Source organism: Hibiscus syriacus, unplaced genomic scaffold (assembly GCF_006381635.1).
Source record: "Hibiscus syriacus cultivar Baekdansim isolate YM2019G1 unplaced genomic scaffold, ASM638163v2 tig00110325_pilon, whole genome shotgun sequence".
NCBI lineage: Eukaryota > Viridiplantae > Streptophyta > Magnoliopsida > Malvales > Malvaceae > Hibiscus > Hibiscus syriacus.
The window spans coordinates 432732-449441 of record NW_024062683.1 but is presented as its reverse complement, the minus strand read 5'-3'; the positions used below and the strand labels follow the sequence as shown (position 1 = coordinate 449441).

At 31.1% G+C, this 16710-nt stretch overlaps 1 protein-coding gene and 1 pseudogene across 1 annotated transcript; one reads left to right on the top strand and one right to left on the bottom strand.

The window, feature by feature from the left end:
- Window positions 1-767: 767 nt before the first annotated feature.
- Window positions 768-5793, bottom strand: LOC120118004 (annotated as a pseudogene).
- Window positions 5794-13191: 7398 nt separating this feature from the next.
- Window positions 13192-16191, top strand: LOC120118057 (proteasome subunit beta type-5-like). The gene is made up of 8 exons (XM_039138204.1): window positions 13192-13291; window positions 13465-13596; window positions 13695-13824; window positions 14014-14120; window positions 14987-15121; window positions 15212-15315; window positions 15659-15759; window positions 15840-16191. Exons 2-8 carry the CDS (start codon window positions 13483-13485, stop codon window positions 15965-15967), a joined length of 819 nt encoding a protein of 272 aa, XP_038994135.1. The 5' UTR covers window positions 13192-13291; window positions 13465-13482; the 3' UTR covers window positions 15968-16191.
- Window positions 16192-16710: the final 519 nt, after the last annotated feature.

The window sequence follows — 16710 nt, the reverse complement described above, 5'->3', positions numbered from 1 at the left end:
ACTTAGGAAGAGACATATTTTAACCCGAAGGGAAACCGTATTCAAGGAAAGCAATGTACTATTTTACCAAAGTTAAAATGAGAATTAAGATTGAATTATTAATTTTTGAGTTAAAATTTATAATTTTTTGTTGTCAATTAAAATAATAAAGAACATAGATGAAATTATTTGAGTTAAAAATTTATTCGAGTTGAGTTAAATTTTTCTGAGTTAATCGAATTAAAGAGTCTTATTTTATAACTTAAATTTTATTTGGATTTTTTAATCGAATTGTTTAAGTTTTTATTTTAAAATTAAACGATTTAAATTTAAATATTTTTTATAAATAATAATCATATATGATGTACATATATATTTCTTCATATACGATATTCATATATTATGTAGAGTTAAAAAATCAACTCTAGCTTGAAAATTGAGTTATTTGAATTATATTTTATGATTTAAATTTTTTGAGTAAAATTAAATTAAATCAATAAAATTGATTTTTTCGAGTCGAAATTTACTTACTCTTATTAGCTTATAATTGTTATTTTCTTTTTAAAATATTATTGAATTGTCTAATGCTATCCTTTAAAAAAAACAATGAGCTTAATATATTTTATTATCATTTATTTTCGTTTTGATGTGAACTCAATGCACTCTATTGTTTTCATAAATAATTATGTATAAGCTTTTTAAATCTCAAGTTTGAATCTTAAAAATAATACTATTTCAAAACAGTCACTGATATTTTAATACAAATTAGAAAATAAATGTGAAAGATACCAAAAAAATAATAATATATACACAAAAATTATGTAACTGTGACATATTATACATGTATTACAATCCACAACCTAAAAAATCCATAGATTACAAAGGGGCTGTACATTTCTGATGCTCTGTAAAGAGCAAAAGAAAATGAAAAATAAAAAGGATGGTCCAATGGAACAGAACGTGAGAAATGTAAAAAAGATACAAGGGAAATTTGAAGTACCTTGCGACGCTTTTCAAAGTAAGTAACCAGATGAAGAGTAGCTCTTGCTCTTCCATAGGAAGCTCAAGCTCAAGCCTTTCCGCACTTTTCTTCTTGACATAGATCTAGACAGTGGCTTCGATTCCGGAGCCGAGGGCGAAGCACGTGTGGGGTCTCGACTGCTTTCTAGTACTACTCGGTGTTGGTTTGCAGGCGGATGATCTCGTTGGCGCTGCTCCCTGAAGAGCACCAGGAGTCTTTGTGACTTCTCCCTCCCTCTTGTTGTTCCATTAACCGACATCGAGACTAACGCAGGGATCACACCTTCTTGGAGAACCAACTGACTACACTTGTCATTTCCGTTACAAAGGAGTAAAAGGCATGAAACGGCTTGCTCTTGCTCGACGGGTTCACCGGTATCCAGAACTGATGCAAGGCCAGTTATGAGACCAGAGGCTGATACCATCTCTTCTTTTGCTGCTTCACTTGAAGCTAGATTTAGCAAAACAGTGATGGATTTCTCCGTCCAGGTATGGTCACCCGAGACCACAAGAGACTGGAGGCGATTAACTATGCCAGCAGAAAGAAGGCTCTGAATATTGGAGTGGTCGGTTGAAAGATTATAAAGCGTGTGAAGGGCATCAAGCTTGCATTGTGCATCAGTTTCATCTCCTAGTAGCTGGACTAAAAATGGGACAGCCTTACTTGAACCTATGATCGATTTGGCTTGCTCAAAGCAAGAGAGATTAAGATACAGAGCAGTTGCAGATTCATCGGCACTGGAGTTGGAAATCATACGCTCCAGCAATAGAATAACCCCAGCCGCTAACATCAATTCCTTGTTCCTGATATTTATTTTAGAGAAAAACATGAACATTAAAAAGATTCATCTTAATAATGGCATACATAATGCCGAACAATCATATGAATAACAGTTCTAAAACAAAAGACACGACATTGTTACGACACCGATGCATTTAGTGTATCCTTTAATGAATCAGAGTAGCAGCAGCTTGCCAGGGGCTAAGGGAAATAGAAAACCCGTATCGATCATAACTATTCATCTCCGGGTTTAACTAAGCAAAGGCAAAAGACGTGAGTAACACACCTGTTATTGTTGACAGCAAGGTTAAAGAGAGCCATTGCCCCAACTTCTTGAGCTATTGCATTCCCTTCCAGCACAGCTGAGTCTAGAAATCGCAATAATCCTTCAACAAAACCCTTAGCCCCCATAAAAACCCTGGCCTCTTCATCATCTTTCAGCAAAAGCCTTATTTGTTCCACAACTTTGCATCTCTCCATCAAGTTCTCTTCTTCATTCAGGACAGATAGGACTTCCTGATATCTTTCTAATACATTGAGCTCGAAAACTTCTTCCTGTGGGGATTGAGATTCATCTTCAGCTTCATTTCCTACCACTTCATTACTTGTAACACTCTCCTCAAAAGGAACCACCTTAGCCCCCTTGAAGTTGCATGAACCAACACTATCCGTTGATCTAGAATTTGCAGTCTCGGAGGCAGACAAGGCCAGTCTCCAGTAGTTAAGATCGAGAGACTCTTGGGGGGTATCAGGGATAGGAACTCCGTTCTGTTCACACCAACTAGCAATGAGACCCTTCACACAGTAATTAGGAGTCAAAGAGAGATGCGGGAGCTTCTGTTGAGTCTTCGGACAGGTGTCATGCCCATCCCTAAACCATTTCTCAATGCAGATCCTTTCATACGTCTGTCCAGAGGCAATTACAGTTGGTTCATACATAAGCTGCAATGATATTGGACAACGTAATTCTTCGGGTGGAAGGGTATCTGTCCAGATCTCCTAATGTTTGTCCTGAAATTGAATGAACTGAGCTTTGAAAGCTGCCGCTCAAATGCATGGCCATTACCACCAGCCCCTCCATAATCAAGAGAACCCAAAACAGTGGGGGAACAAGGTGCTGAACTCTGTGAGTCATTATCATCTGAAACCTCACTTCGAAATAACTTGGAGTATTTCCTCATAAGAGATAAAAGATAAGCCACAATAGAGTCCTTCCTCTTGTCCTCTTCTAAACGGGCTCTTTCTATCACCTTCTTGAGAGCCCTTCTTTCAGCAAGGGCTGCTCTAGAAGACGTGATACCAAGTTTAGAAGCTGCCTGGTGAAAAGACTCAAGTTCATTGATATCATTACATTCTTCAAAATTCCTCCCATTCTGGAGTAATGCAATTATTTCTTCACCAACTTGCTTCTCATACGGATCAAGTGAGAAATCAGTCTCCTCAAGTTCATTTACAATCTCTAAAACCTGAAGCCAAACAAGTAATCAAGAATAACGTTAGTGTACGAGAAAAAGCAACAGCTACTACAGGGTTTCACATAGGAAGATTCATATTGCAGGTAACTCCAATATAACCATGAGAGAGCAAATTTCCTAAGAATTTGAAAGCCCTTCTTGATTTAAACACAAGCATTAGGAAATATAACAATGCACTTGGATAGAACACATACTTTAACTGCTTGCAGAAAAGATCCTTGTTTATTTGAACACCCAAAATTTACATAATTTCAATCTCAAACCAAAAGGGGGAATCAGTACCTGACATCCAATGGACTGTGGAACTATATCTTCTACACGCCTAAGACTATCAATAAGAGCAGATTTGGCCTTCTCGAATTTTAGAAGAACAGAATCTCCGGTAATAGCCTATATGAGAAGAACAATACCGTTAGTAAAAATCTGTAAGAAAAAACATGGTGTAAAACAAAACATAGAAAAATCAGTAAGTGAATGCATCCAACAAAAATCAAAACCACTACTCTAAGGATACATATGAGTATATATACAACTATGCATACATATCTTACCAAGTAAAGTTTACTACATGTTGAGCAGTGTTGAAGAACATTTTTAGCCTTTTCTAGAGCTATATGCAATGAGCATAAAGCCTGAATCCCAGATTTGCTCCTAGGCCGTGCTGCTTCTACGGAAGGGAATATCGACAATACTTTGCAATAAATTTCTGAAAGTGTCTTGCACATTTCTCCATGTAACTGCATAAGAAAAAAAATAGAAAATGGGTTAGAAAACTGTGAAAATTCAGTTTTTTCCTTTGTCCTAAAAAAATGCAGCAAGATTCAAACATTACAACTTCCCAAAAACAGAAAGCCATTGATTTAAAAAAAACAGTAACAAGAACTATAAACTTAAGAGATGAATTGATTCCAACAAAAAAAAACTACAAAATTTAAAAAAATGGCAAGCAAGAATGTGCTTTTTTGTGAAGTTATTTAGAATTCAAAGAATAGCAAAAAAAAATCCAAATGCTGTCAAATTCTTACCTTGGCATCACTAACTGCAAATAGGTTCTCTTCAACCTCAGAGTTATCCATAATTAGCCTTCAAAGCAGGAAACCACTAAAATACAAATCTATTTCAACTGAAATGCTGAGGAAAATAGAACAGAGTCAGATAGGTTATAAACTAGCCGCCAACAAATATTTTAAATCACAAAACAAAGTTCCAATTGCATTGGTAACTTTAATGTTATATAATTGCATTCCCTCAATAAACAATTTGAAACAGGGAAAAATCATTGCCCTTCTCTTAGACACAAAAGTCGTTACCAACCATGAAAAAAAATCCCAACCCCTCTCGGATTGCACTGAAAGGAATCAAGCTTTAAGAACTTCGAATTGTATAAAAGGATGCACCTCAGCAAAGTAAATGACATATTTGTCTCATTTCATATAGTTCCCTTTTTCTATATGAACAAATTATCACTTAGAATATATATATATGCACACATATATGTATTATTTTCAATTGTCTCCTCTGACACGCATAGGTTTAAAAAATAAAACCTTGCATACGTTGACATGGACAGGGAAAAGGTCTCTCCACATAAAAGAGAAAAAACTAGGCAATATGAGCGTTCATAGATAAACTATTGATTTGGAGATCATTGCGACTTCAAAACAAATGCAAGCACGTATTTAAATGGAAGGAAAATTTTGCAGAAATTTAATTTTTGATCTAAATATTTCACCGTCAAACACCGTGAGAGGGAACTTGAAACCCTGGAAGAAACAAAAACTTACAATTGCTGCTAAGAAATTTGGTTTAGACATCTCATAAAACAATTGAAAAATAAAATCAATATTATCATAAGTAAAGAAACAGTTAAATCAAAAGATAATTGTTTAAAAGAATGGAAGAAAAATGAATCTACAAATTGTATGGAACAAAATGACCTTTGTGAAAGCGATCCGAGATAAGACAGGACGAGAATCACTATCAGCTTGAATCGATATTTCGAAAACAAGCAAACGAAACAAGAAATTCACGAACATAGACTAAGCAAGGCGGAGAAAATAACAACATATAACACAAAATGCAAATTTTCCTATGGAGATTGCGAGAAACAGAAAAAAACAGAAACGCGCCAAAAATGGAATTTACAAACACTACTTTGGAAATAAAAACAAACTCTCCTATTTTCAAACAATGACAATTTTATTTTGAAAGGAAAATTACAATGAAATTGCCAATAGCCATGTGGATTGTTGGTTAAGTGCTAACTCGAAGCTTTCAAGTAAAGAAAAGGAAAATTACGACGAGATTGGATCAAAGTCAGGGTTCAAAAAAAGGGGGGAGAACCATACCGGAGAAAACGGAGGTAACCAAGGCGGCTTCATAAAAAATTTTCCCGGAAAATAAGATTTCAGTTAGATTATTGGATTCAAAATTTTCTTGTCCGAAGTACTGAATTTTATCGGAGGAAAATCAGGAATGCAGAGAGAGGATTGGGTGTTTGGTTCTTGAGAAAGTGAGGCTACATAACCAAATTGAAAGGAATATTGGAAATTATTTTATAAGGAAAAAAATTATTGCAGGTGAAAGACTGTGTGTGCAGAGAATATTTTTAGTTTTTTTAGAGGACATTGATTAGTGTTTAATAATTGTTTGATTATAGGATAATAAAATATTTGTTTTTTTTTTCTCTTAGTTTGAGAGTTTGATGTCCTCCCGCCCTGGTTCGCCGGCCGACAATTGCCGACCTCCTAGATCTGCAATTAATGCTATCAAAATGACGGATTTATCCTTTTAAGGTTGTTTGTCGGCTTGTGAAGTGTTAAAATATTTTTTTTTCTTTTTTTCATACATATGTTATTTTAGGTGGTAAATAGTTTAATATTATTTAAATAAGGTTTTACGTTTAAATCTTTGTATATACAGAAAATTTTTGTTGGGAGACTCACCTATCAAAGTTAAGTGTGCGACGTGAATCGATCTAAATTAACCATAGCAAAACTTTGAAATTGGACAGGCAATAAAAAATATAATTTTATTTTATTTTATTATAGTTTAATAAAGAAAATGAATAAATTATATTATTTTTATTATTTATGAGTTTAAAATATTTTTCAATCAATTTAGGTGTTTAATTTTGTAAATATTATCACTTTAAATGTTCTGATTATAACGATCGTTAGAAAATCTCGTTAAATGGCATATGATGTAGCCAAAAGGCACTTATTTTGACTTCTTTTTTACAACAATTTCCCTCACCATGACAATTATAGAGAAAATAATTGTAGCTCTCTTTTTTTTAAATATAATATTTTTAAAAAATAAAATCTTTAAAATTATTAAAATACATCACTTGTCACTTAACGAGATTTTTTAACGATCGTTACAGTTGGGACACTTAAAATAATTATGTTTGTAACGTTAGATACTTTGATTGACCAAAAAATAATTATACACATAAATGAGAAAATAATATAATTTGAGCATTTATTTTTATATTAAGTCTTTTATTAGTTAGAAATATTATTGATCGAGCGAAAATCACAAATTAGAAATTTTAAGTAAAAATCAATAATTTAAACAATAACTCTAAAAATAAAATAAAATAAATTAAGATAATCATTTCGTAATGAATTTTATAAAAAAATATTTTATTTTATTTATTTATAATTATAACAGTTTAAAAAGAATATTAAAATAATTTTCTTTTACTATATTTAATTCTTTTTATTTTATTGTTTAAAATATATCAAAATATTTTTATAATCAATATCTATAAATATCCTTAAATGATCATTATAGAAATATAAGAATAATTTCATTATTATATTAAAATATCGAATTAACGAGTACTTGATGTAATAATAAAGTATAGGGTAATAAAGTATAGGGTTGATTACTGAAATTATCATTTTCGTTTTAATTTTTTTATTTTGTATCATTATTTAAATATATATACACATATATATTGATTATTTACGTTATTAATTTATTAAATTTTAGTGTATTATATTAACCATTATCATAATTTGATCACTGAATTGTTAATTCAAATTAATTTGATGATGTAACATGTTATTAAAATCGATTTACTTTTGATTTGACTCCTAAATTTAGATACAATACTAATTTAATTTTATATTTCATATGAAATATCAGACCTTTAAATTTTAAATAAATTGTCAAATTGACACTTAAATCTAATTAAAACCGATAATAATAGATCATTAATACTAACACCACTGATCAATATCAACTGTCCTCGGAAACAATTGTTGAACTCTAAAATATACCTAACAATAAAATATATTTGTATCTAAATAAAATAATATTTAAAATAAAATAAATCTAAAAAAATCGATTTATAACAAATTTTATTATAAAATAATAATTCCATTGGCCCTACAATCCAGATTGGGTTGAATGGACAGATATACGATATATTAGATGACTTTAATTTAATGCTACAAGTGAAAAGCACAAGTGAATTATGTGTCACGTATTACTTCTTCATCAAATTTAATTTTCAAATATATTATTTCTTAAATTCTTAAAAATATTAAAGTTATTTAAATTTATAATAATAATGTATTAATTAAATCAAAATTTAGTCAGTAAATTATAATCATTTAATCTTTTTTATAAAAGCAATTAATTTTATTAAAAATATAAAATATTAAAATTACAATCAAGGTTTACGACCATAACTGTAAACTAAACATATAATAAGAATATTTTTTTAAACACAAGAAAACTAACCACTTAAGATCATATAAGGAAAATGTTAAAAAAATCTAACCAAATAAATCGAACAGGTGATAAATACGAATAGATCTGATTGTATCGATAAACGAACCACAAAAAAGAATAAAACTATTGAAAGACCATTGATATACCCTAAATCAAAATCGAGTGATGTGAAACACTATCCACGGACGTAAATCGCATATTCAATTTCAATTGATGGTCTAAAACAAAAAAAAATCATTATGATAATAAATAAGCGTAATTTTGAGTAGTCGTGGCGATGTCAAATATAATTCTAAAAAAATAAATAAAAATAACAGTCAAACAATTGAAAACGTGTCATAGAGATAAAGAAAAAAGTACCATAAATATATAATTATTAATAATAAAAAAAGGAAAAAATATAAACTATAATAAATTAAAAGAAAAATAATGAATACTAACTGGCAACGACTATCAAAATTGGAACAAAAAAAGAAAAAAAATAACAGTGTTTATGGAAATGGAGAGAAAAAGAGAACTATAAGCATTTAATATTAAAAAATGGCTAATTCCATAAATAAAATAAGGTAGTATACTAAATTTTTATTATCGGTATTCGAACATAAGGACGATACAAATTGTACCGATAACATACGGTCATACGTACTCATTGATAACCTACAAAAAGCAAAAACAAAGCGGTTCTGAGGGCATTTTGGGGACAATGTGAAAAAAATAAACTTTGATTTTGGGGATAATAATAAGGGCCGGCCCGCCCATCCACGTGGCAATGCTTTAAATACAAATTTTGAACTTAACTTAACCCGCTAATAATAAGCCCACCGCTTTGATCCGATCAACGGTACCCAAACAGTTATATCATTACAATTCTCATGAAAAAGGATCCGATTCCAACTCAACACGTTATTCAAAGTTACAAAATATAATACATTAATACTGGTTAGATCTCAATCTTATTAACATATCTCGTTTGAAATTAGTTAGGACTAAATTAAGATTAAATATTATGAGAAATTAAATTGTTTTTTATTAGAAGAATAAGAATTTATGAAATATTTGAATTTAAAAATTAAGAATTAATTAATATTTAAACTAAACACATTTGAGGATTGGATTCAGATTGCTAGATTTATGGATTCCAGTGGTCGTCGTCACTTCCTATTCCTACGGCAGTAATTGGGACAGGAAAGTGCACGTGTCATGTCACATGATGTCGTGTCGATTGTCAGGAGCTTTGGCGGCCGGGTTATTTGCATGAAGTTAGTTTCCGTTGCCATATACAGAACATGGGATTTTAACACATTAGCTAAACTGTTTTTTTCCTCTATTTGAAATTGAAACTTTGGACCATCTTTATCTTCATTTTAGTTTATTAAAATGGAAAATTTAAGATAGTTTTGTAGTTTTGAATGTCTCATTTTCATTTAATATTTATATTATAAATTTTATATTTGTATTACTTTTATTTTGTTGAAAAATAATAATATAACGTAGTATTCATTAATAGGTTTTAGTGATAAAAATAAATATTATTTTTTAAAATATTTAGATTTTAAAAGTTACGTCTACATAGTACGTGTTATCAATAGACTAATTTTTTTTGAACAATTATTATTACCTTATAATTATCTCATATTATTAAAAATAATAAAAGCAACGTAAAAATTTTTACAAACAACTTTAGAAGGAATTAAATACACATATTACAGTCTTTAATATTGTCTACATAATTATTTTCTGACTGTCGATTTATCAAATAATATCATATTATCAAAATATTAGTATTTGATGCATTATCGACTAAATATTTTAATTTCACAATAATATTCATACATTATCACGTGTTTAAAACTTTAAATCCTAAGTTTTAAGCTTTAAAATCCTAATCTATAATTCAATAACACTATATCATAAAATCCGAACCATTATCTCTTACGTCGTATGTCATCCACTTAATTATACTTAAAGGACATTTTAACGCCAGTACACCACTGACAATATATGAAATAATTTTTTTATATACACTATCAAATTTAATCAAATATATTAATTGCACATTCTCCATTTTGGCACAAAAAAATGAAGAGTTTGGTCAAGAAATGTGAAAGAATTTAAGGTAATGGACACAATTTGGTGCAAGTCACATGAAGCAAACATTGTGGTGATACTTTAGCCCCTCCTTTTGCTGACACCCTTATCCACGAAGCCAAGCATATGGTTAAATAACAGTTGAGATCGATGCCTTTTGGTTGCTTTGCTTATAATCTTTGCCTCTCCAACAAGATATGCTACGTGTCTACAGAAACGGAATAAAGATTAAATTTTAAAGGGAACAAATTGTCTAATTTTGAAATAAATAGGATATTTAAAATTGAACAATCCATAAAAATTAAATGACTAATTATAAAATTAAACGATCTTAAAGAGTAATTAAACTAAAAAATTAGAAGTCAAAGTTTCATTTTTAAAACTAAAAGGATCCTAAAATATAATTAAACCAAAAAATTTGAGAGGAGCAATAACTTAATTATAATAATTTCAAAAATATTAGTGTTTTAAAACCAATTAAATCATCATTTTTTTGTGGGTGGGGGGATTACCCCTCCCACCACCTACGTAGATCCGTCCCTATATATATATATATATATTATTTTTCATGTCTCGTTATAACGTTGGGGGATTCTTGAAGGTGAATTTGAAGCATAGATGAAGCAATAACTAACTGAAACAGCCTAGCTTCGTATAGGTGTTATTTATTATCCATACTTTATGCCCCTCTAATTTCAAATATCAAATAAGCAATTTAACCTATAATTTTTTATTACTATTATAGATATAAGTAATTTATATTATACACTTTGAACCGGTCATAATTTTATATCATATTCGTTTTATGTTTTTATTTAAAACTATTTTTTAATATATATTATACAATCTCATGGTGTCCAAATTATAAGTATCAAAATTAACAAATTGTGGATAATGTGGATTGTACTGTGATTCTCGTAGCGTTGGTTGCGTCCACGTTCTTTGCATGAAGACCAGCTGTAGTTCAGCATTTATAAACCTCACTTGTTGAGTTATGATTGGTCTAGTAAAATAACTTTTTTGGGTTCTTTAAATAAAGTATAGTAAATAAAATATATCAGATTAAAAAGATAAATTATATAATAAATATATGCGGTGTTTAGTTTAAATTAATCAGAAAATAAATTGTATTTTTGTGATTGTATATTTTTTCTTTGAATTTAAAAGATTTTATTTTAAATTTATTTTAAAATTTGACAATTATAATGAATGATTATCATAATTCAGTTTTTGGATGGATATAATTTCCACAACTAGTGTATAGAAGGGATATTGTTCCGTGAATCGCTGTAATTAGTGAGGGTCATTTCATTCGAAATTGGTAATTTTTGATTTGATTTAATTTCACAAAAATCATATTAAAATAAACCAGGTTAGAATTAGGTAAAAAAATCTTTGACTGGAGATAATAATATAATTATTATCTATTAACAATAATTATTATAATATCATCTATCTATATTTATATATATTTCAATTAACTCTCCATTTTATCAAATAAAAATTAAAAAAATGATTATATTTATGTCGGGTTAGAAAGGGTGCAAGTTTTTACCGTAAAATTTAGATCAATTTAAATCTTTCTAAAATCGACTCAGATTTAATATCAAATATTGAGTGAAAAAGTATATTATTGAAATCAATTTGATTCGATTAAAAATCCAACTCAACTCAAAATCAACCCTAACTGCCGTTGATGTAAGGGCAAATGAGGATTTGGACCCAGAGAACTAATCCTTTGATTTGAAAATTGTTATTATTCATTCGGTTCCTTTTCAACGTCCTTATTTAATTCATCACAATATTTTACTTGGGCTATTGATTGAAGTTATGGAAATCATAATCCAAAAACAACTTTCGTTGTCCCACGAAATTATAAATGACAATCAAAAGGCTATTCTTTTTCAAAATGAAATTTGAAAATAAATAAAACATAGCCGAAGAAAAAAAACTTACATTAAATCAAGAACCAGCTGGTTTAGTGGGATGAAGCAATTGATTCCTTAAGTAAAGTCAAACGCTAGCGCATATGAATGGAACAAATTGAATTGTGAGAATCACTTCCATAGTGAGCCTCTCTAAAGTCTAATATGAATTAATCGGTCAATAAAACAAATATTAATAAATTAAAAAAAAAATCTTACAATGACACAAATGATTTTATTTGTATTCTCATTATTTATATAAGGTTTTAATATGTTTTATTGGTACAAAAAAGTTTAGGTCAGGGGTGTCTCCCTCATTTCATGGTTAGGGCATACCTAAGATCCAACTAGGATTTACATAAGAATTTATAGATTGCTCACCAAGAGTAGCGGTGGTAGGATTCAAACTTGGTCTTACAAACTCAAATTCCTACATCTCAACCACTTGTGATACTTTAATTTTATGATATTTTTAATTTTTAAAAGGTAAATAATTTTTAAATCATTTATATGTTATTCCAATTTGACCATTAAAGAGCATAAATGTATATTTAAAAAATGTGTATTGTTCAATTAATGATAATTTTTAAAAGATTAAAGGTAAAATTGAGAAATCTTGTAAATGTAAGGGATTAAAAAGGTTATTTATTTTTTTTGTATAATTATTAGATCAGTAACTAATAATAAAATTTAAAAAAGTTAAAATATGAATTAAAAATTCAAATAAATAATATTTTTTGATAAATTTGTGGTGAATACAACATAATATATGTTAAAATACTTTCAACTTTTAGACAATACACATTCACACCTCTGCATATTCGATGCTCGAATCAGAACTTCAAACATTAATAATAAATCTCTTAACTACTAATATCGATTGGATCATAAATTTTCATTAAAAATTACAAAAATAATATATAAACTCAGTATCGTGAATTTTCATTAACAAATATCTTTGAACTTATATCATTGTTACCATAGATTGATTAAAGCTTCTTTGATTTGGTACAACCCATTCGACAGGTCTATGCAGATCTAGCTCTTGGCCCATAGATCTTGATAGGTGATGCCGTGGACTCCAATATCTGTTCTGAATAAAAGCTTGGGCCAATCTAAGACGACCCAAACAAACAGATTTTCCCAGTTTCCCATAGCGCAAGAAAACTGGGAAACAAAAGTTGAAGGCAACTCACATTTCCTCATTAGATTTCAATTTGCTGCAGCTTATTTCTCACTCGATCTCTACCTTTTTCTTCTCGTATTGAATCGGAAAGGTTTTCTTCTCAAGCTCACATTTGTGTGTTTATATATGTATATATCGGTTTTAATATTTTAACCAGGAGTGTTTTTGTTTTTACGCGTAGGGTTTATGTTTTGATTTGTTTTTAGGAAAGAAAATTATCATCGAATGCATCGATTTTTCTGATTCTATCTCACTGTTATGTAGAATTTATACGAATCGGACATGAAGCTTGACACCAGCGGTTTAGAATCGGCTGCGCCTGTCTGGGGTGCTCCGAGTGAGCTTGTTGATGGGTTTTCAGCCGCTCCGTCGTTCGAGGTCCCAAACACCACTGATGTGAGTTGAAATTGTATACTAATCGGAAGCACTGTGTTGACTTTCTGAGTACAGGTAGATACTTACGCCTTATTTAATGTTTGATCGTTATGTTGTAGTTTGATGGGTTTCAAAAAGAAGCTATTCAGATGGTGAAACCTGCTAAGGGTACCACCACACTTGCTTTCATCTTTAAGGAAGGCGCCATGGTTGCTGCAGATTCTAGAGCTAGCATGGGAGGCTATATCTGTATGTTTTGTATTTTCTGTTTTCGCAATGTCTGCTTTGAAATTGTTGATGGCTTTTCAGAAAATTCTTGGTCGGTCAATAGTCCATTCATGGTCATTGTTGATTATACCTTGAAATTAGTATTATTTTTCTGGGATAGAAATACTGAAACAAAGTATGCCTGCCATTCCTTTTGGTAAAATTTGGCAGCTTCACAGTCAGTGAAGAAAATTATTGAAATCAATCCTTACATGCTTGGCACAATGGCCGGAGGAGCTGCTGACTGCCAGTTTTGGCACAGAAATTTAGGCATCAAGGTAATGGAACCAAAAATTTCCTTCTTGTGAGATAGCATCTGGGTCTTTTTCTCTTTTTGTGTTGAATATCTTATTGCTTGTTATATACTTTATATATTTGCATGTTGGATCTTATGTGATAAATTGTAGAGAAAAAAAGTTGTCTATGTGTCATTTTGAAATTCTTATATGTTGCAGTTTTCATTGATGCTCGTATGTTGCATTTCCCCCCTAAAACATGGGGTTATACAATGTAGAAAGTGCGTATGCTACTATGTTGAGTTTTAGGTGGGTTTCTTCATTCGATCTATAATTGAACATCAGATATGCATATGAGAACAAAAGAAGTAGAAAAAGAGATTTGTTTTTTAGCATAGCTTTACTAATAACAATGTAATTTTAGTGTCCCCTTCCTATGTGACTTACACTCATAGACATAGATTAACCCTTTCAAGGTCTAAGCTCTAACTACGCAAAATTATTTGTATGGTATTGATATTCAGGACTATATACGCAGTTGTGCAATGCCACTCATAGAGCAAGTGCATATAGAGTTTTAATATTAGGTCTTTTTCCTAGTTAACAAAGCAAACTTTTGAGTAGGAACTAGATAGCATACCAAATGGGTTCACCATCGCTTGGGTAGCTAAATATGTGGCATTTTGTTTGCCCAATTGCCTTGCTATCAAAATGTAATATTGTCAAAGGAAAGTGAGCACTTGTACAATACTGTGGTCTGTGCCTTTCCTTTGGAGCCAGTATCAACCCACAATGCAACCTTCCTGGGTTTCAATTAGTTGAGAAAAATCTTATATCTCATTATTGTGTTTTTCTAATTATCCTTCGGTGCATGAAGTGCTAATGAAGGATCATTTTCCATGATCTAGTGCCGGCTGCATGAATTAGCAAACAAACGTAGAATTTCTGTTACGGGGGCATCAAAACTGTTGGCGAATATTCTCTACTCTTACCGAGGAATGGGACTGTCAGTTGGAACCATGATTGCTGGCTGGGACGAAACGGTATTTGGAACTAAATATTATTCTTTTCTCTGTTTTCCCCTTGCATTGTAGTACTTGCATGTTTTAACTTTCTGCCTAACCTGGATCTAGGGTCCTGGTCTATACTATGTGGACAGTGAAGGGGGAAGGTTAAAAGGAATGCGTTTTTCTGTTGGATCTGGTTCACCATATGCTTATGGTGTGCTGGATAACGGGTATGCAATTTTCTCCATGTTCTTTCATTGTCATTGTTCTTGGTTAATGAAAATATTTATGGCGTAAAGTTATCATGGTCTACTACTTGTAAAGTTAGATTTAAAATTAAGTTCATGAAATGATAAGCCAGTTGAAGAATCTACATGGTTGGCCAAGAAACTGTGAAGTTATAACGATCTCCTCGTTGTAAAATTAGGTTTAAATTATGTGTGTCAAATGATAGTCAGTTGAAGAAGCTACAAAGTTATCAGATTATCTGCTACATTTTTATTTTTGTCTTGATTTGTATTCAGATCTATGTATTCATACTCACTAATATCTTGTTTTGGATGTTGGTGCTAGCTATCGGTATGATATGTCTGTTGAAGAAGCTGCAGAGTTGGCCAGAAGAGCTATTTATCATGCTACATTCCGTGACGGAGCCAGTGGTGGTGTTGCCAGCGGTATTCTCTCTCTCTCGAGTTGAAATGAATTTTCCCAGTAATTGTTGTATGAGCACACTATTGAACTTATATTTTATCAGTTTACTACGTGGGACCAAATGGCTGGAAGAAGATATCCGGTGACGATGTTGGAGAACTTCACTATAAATATTATCCAGTGCTGCCAAGCACGGTGGAACAGGAAATGGTTGAAGCAGCTGCGGCATAAGTGGGATCTAGTCAACTTGGGGCCAAGTTGAAGGTGGTTGCATTCATAAGATCAGTCAATGCGATATATTGCTCATGGACCTGGGTGCAAGTTAGTGTTATAAGAACTCTTCCCATCAGTTTGAATCAAGTGATCTTCTTCAGTTTGTTGTTTGGTGCTGACAATTTTAATGAATCTCCGGTTTTAGTAACCCCAAGATTTTTATATTTATTCGCCCATTTCTAGATCTAGATGTTATTTTGTTCTCTTTTGGTACTATGCTCTCACATTCTCTTTTTTCGCTTCCAAGCATGGTTTTCCCCCCCTCATGATTGAAATATATAATGCCGAATCTTGACAAAATAATTTGGGGGGTATACCTAAAACTTTTTATAAAATTGATGGCCTAATAATTTGGGGATAGAGAGCCGCAGCCGGTAGATCTCTGATCGATGATTGGTAGAATATGATAGATGACTGGTAGAAGACGATGGAGTTACACGTTCCATGTCGTCTGGTTAATTAGTTCCAACGTGTATAAGAAAGAGATCGAGAATTATAAACGTATTAATGTGGATACGATAAATCGTTACTGGTATTCACTCATCATCTCTTCCGTTGCATACCAATATTATTTAATTATAAATTTAATTAATTGAATAAATTGGCTACTAAATATGCTTATATTGTTCAACTTTTATTCGTTGAACCCATTGAAGAGGAGATATATACTTAAATGAATATCTTCCAAGTATTCTCTTCCT

Excerpts from the sequence above, each read along its gene's own strand:
- LOC120118057 (XM_039138204.1), top strand. The coding sequence starts at position 13,483 with ATGAAGCTTGACACCAGCGGTTTAGAATCGGCTGCGCCTGTCTGGGGT. Across the intron at positions 13,825-14,013 it reads TAGCATGGGAGGCTATATCT|CTTCACAGTCAGTGAAGAAA; the intron begins GTATGTTTTGTA and ends AAAATTTGGCAG. Across the intron at positions 15,760-15,839 it reads CAGTGGTGGTGTTGCCAGCG|TTTACTACGTGGGACCAAAT; the intron begins GTATTCTCTCTC and ends ATATTTTATCAG.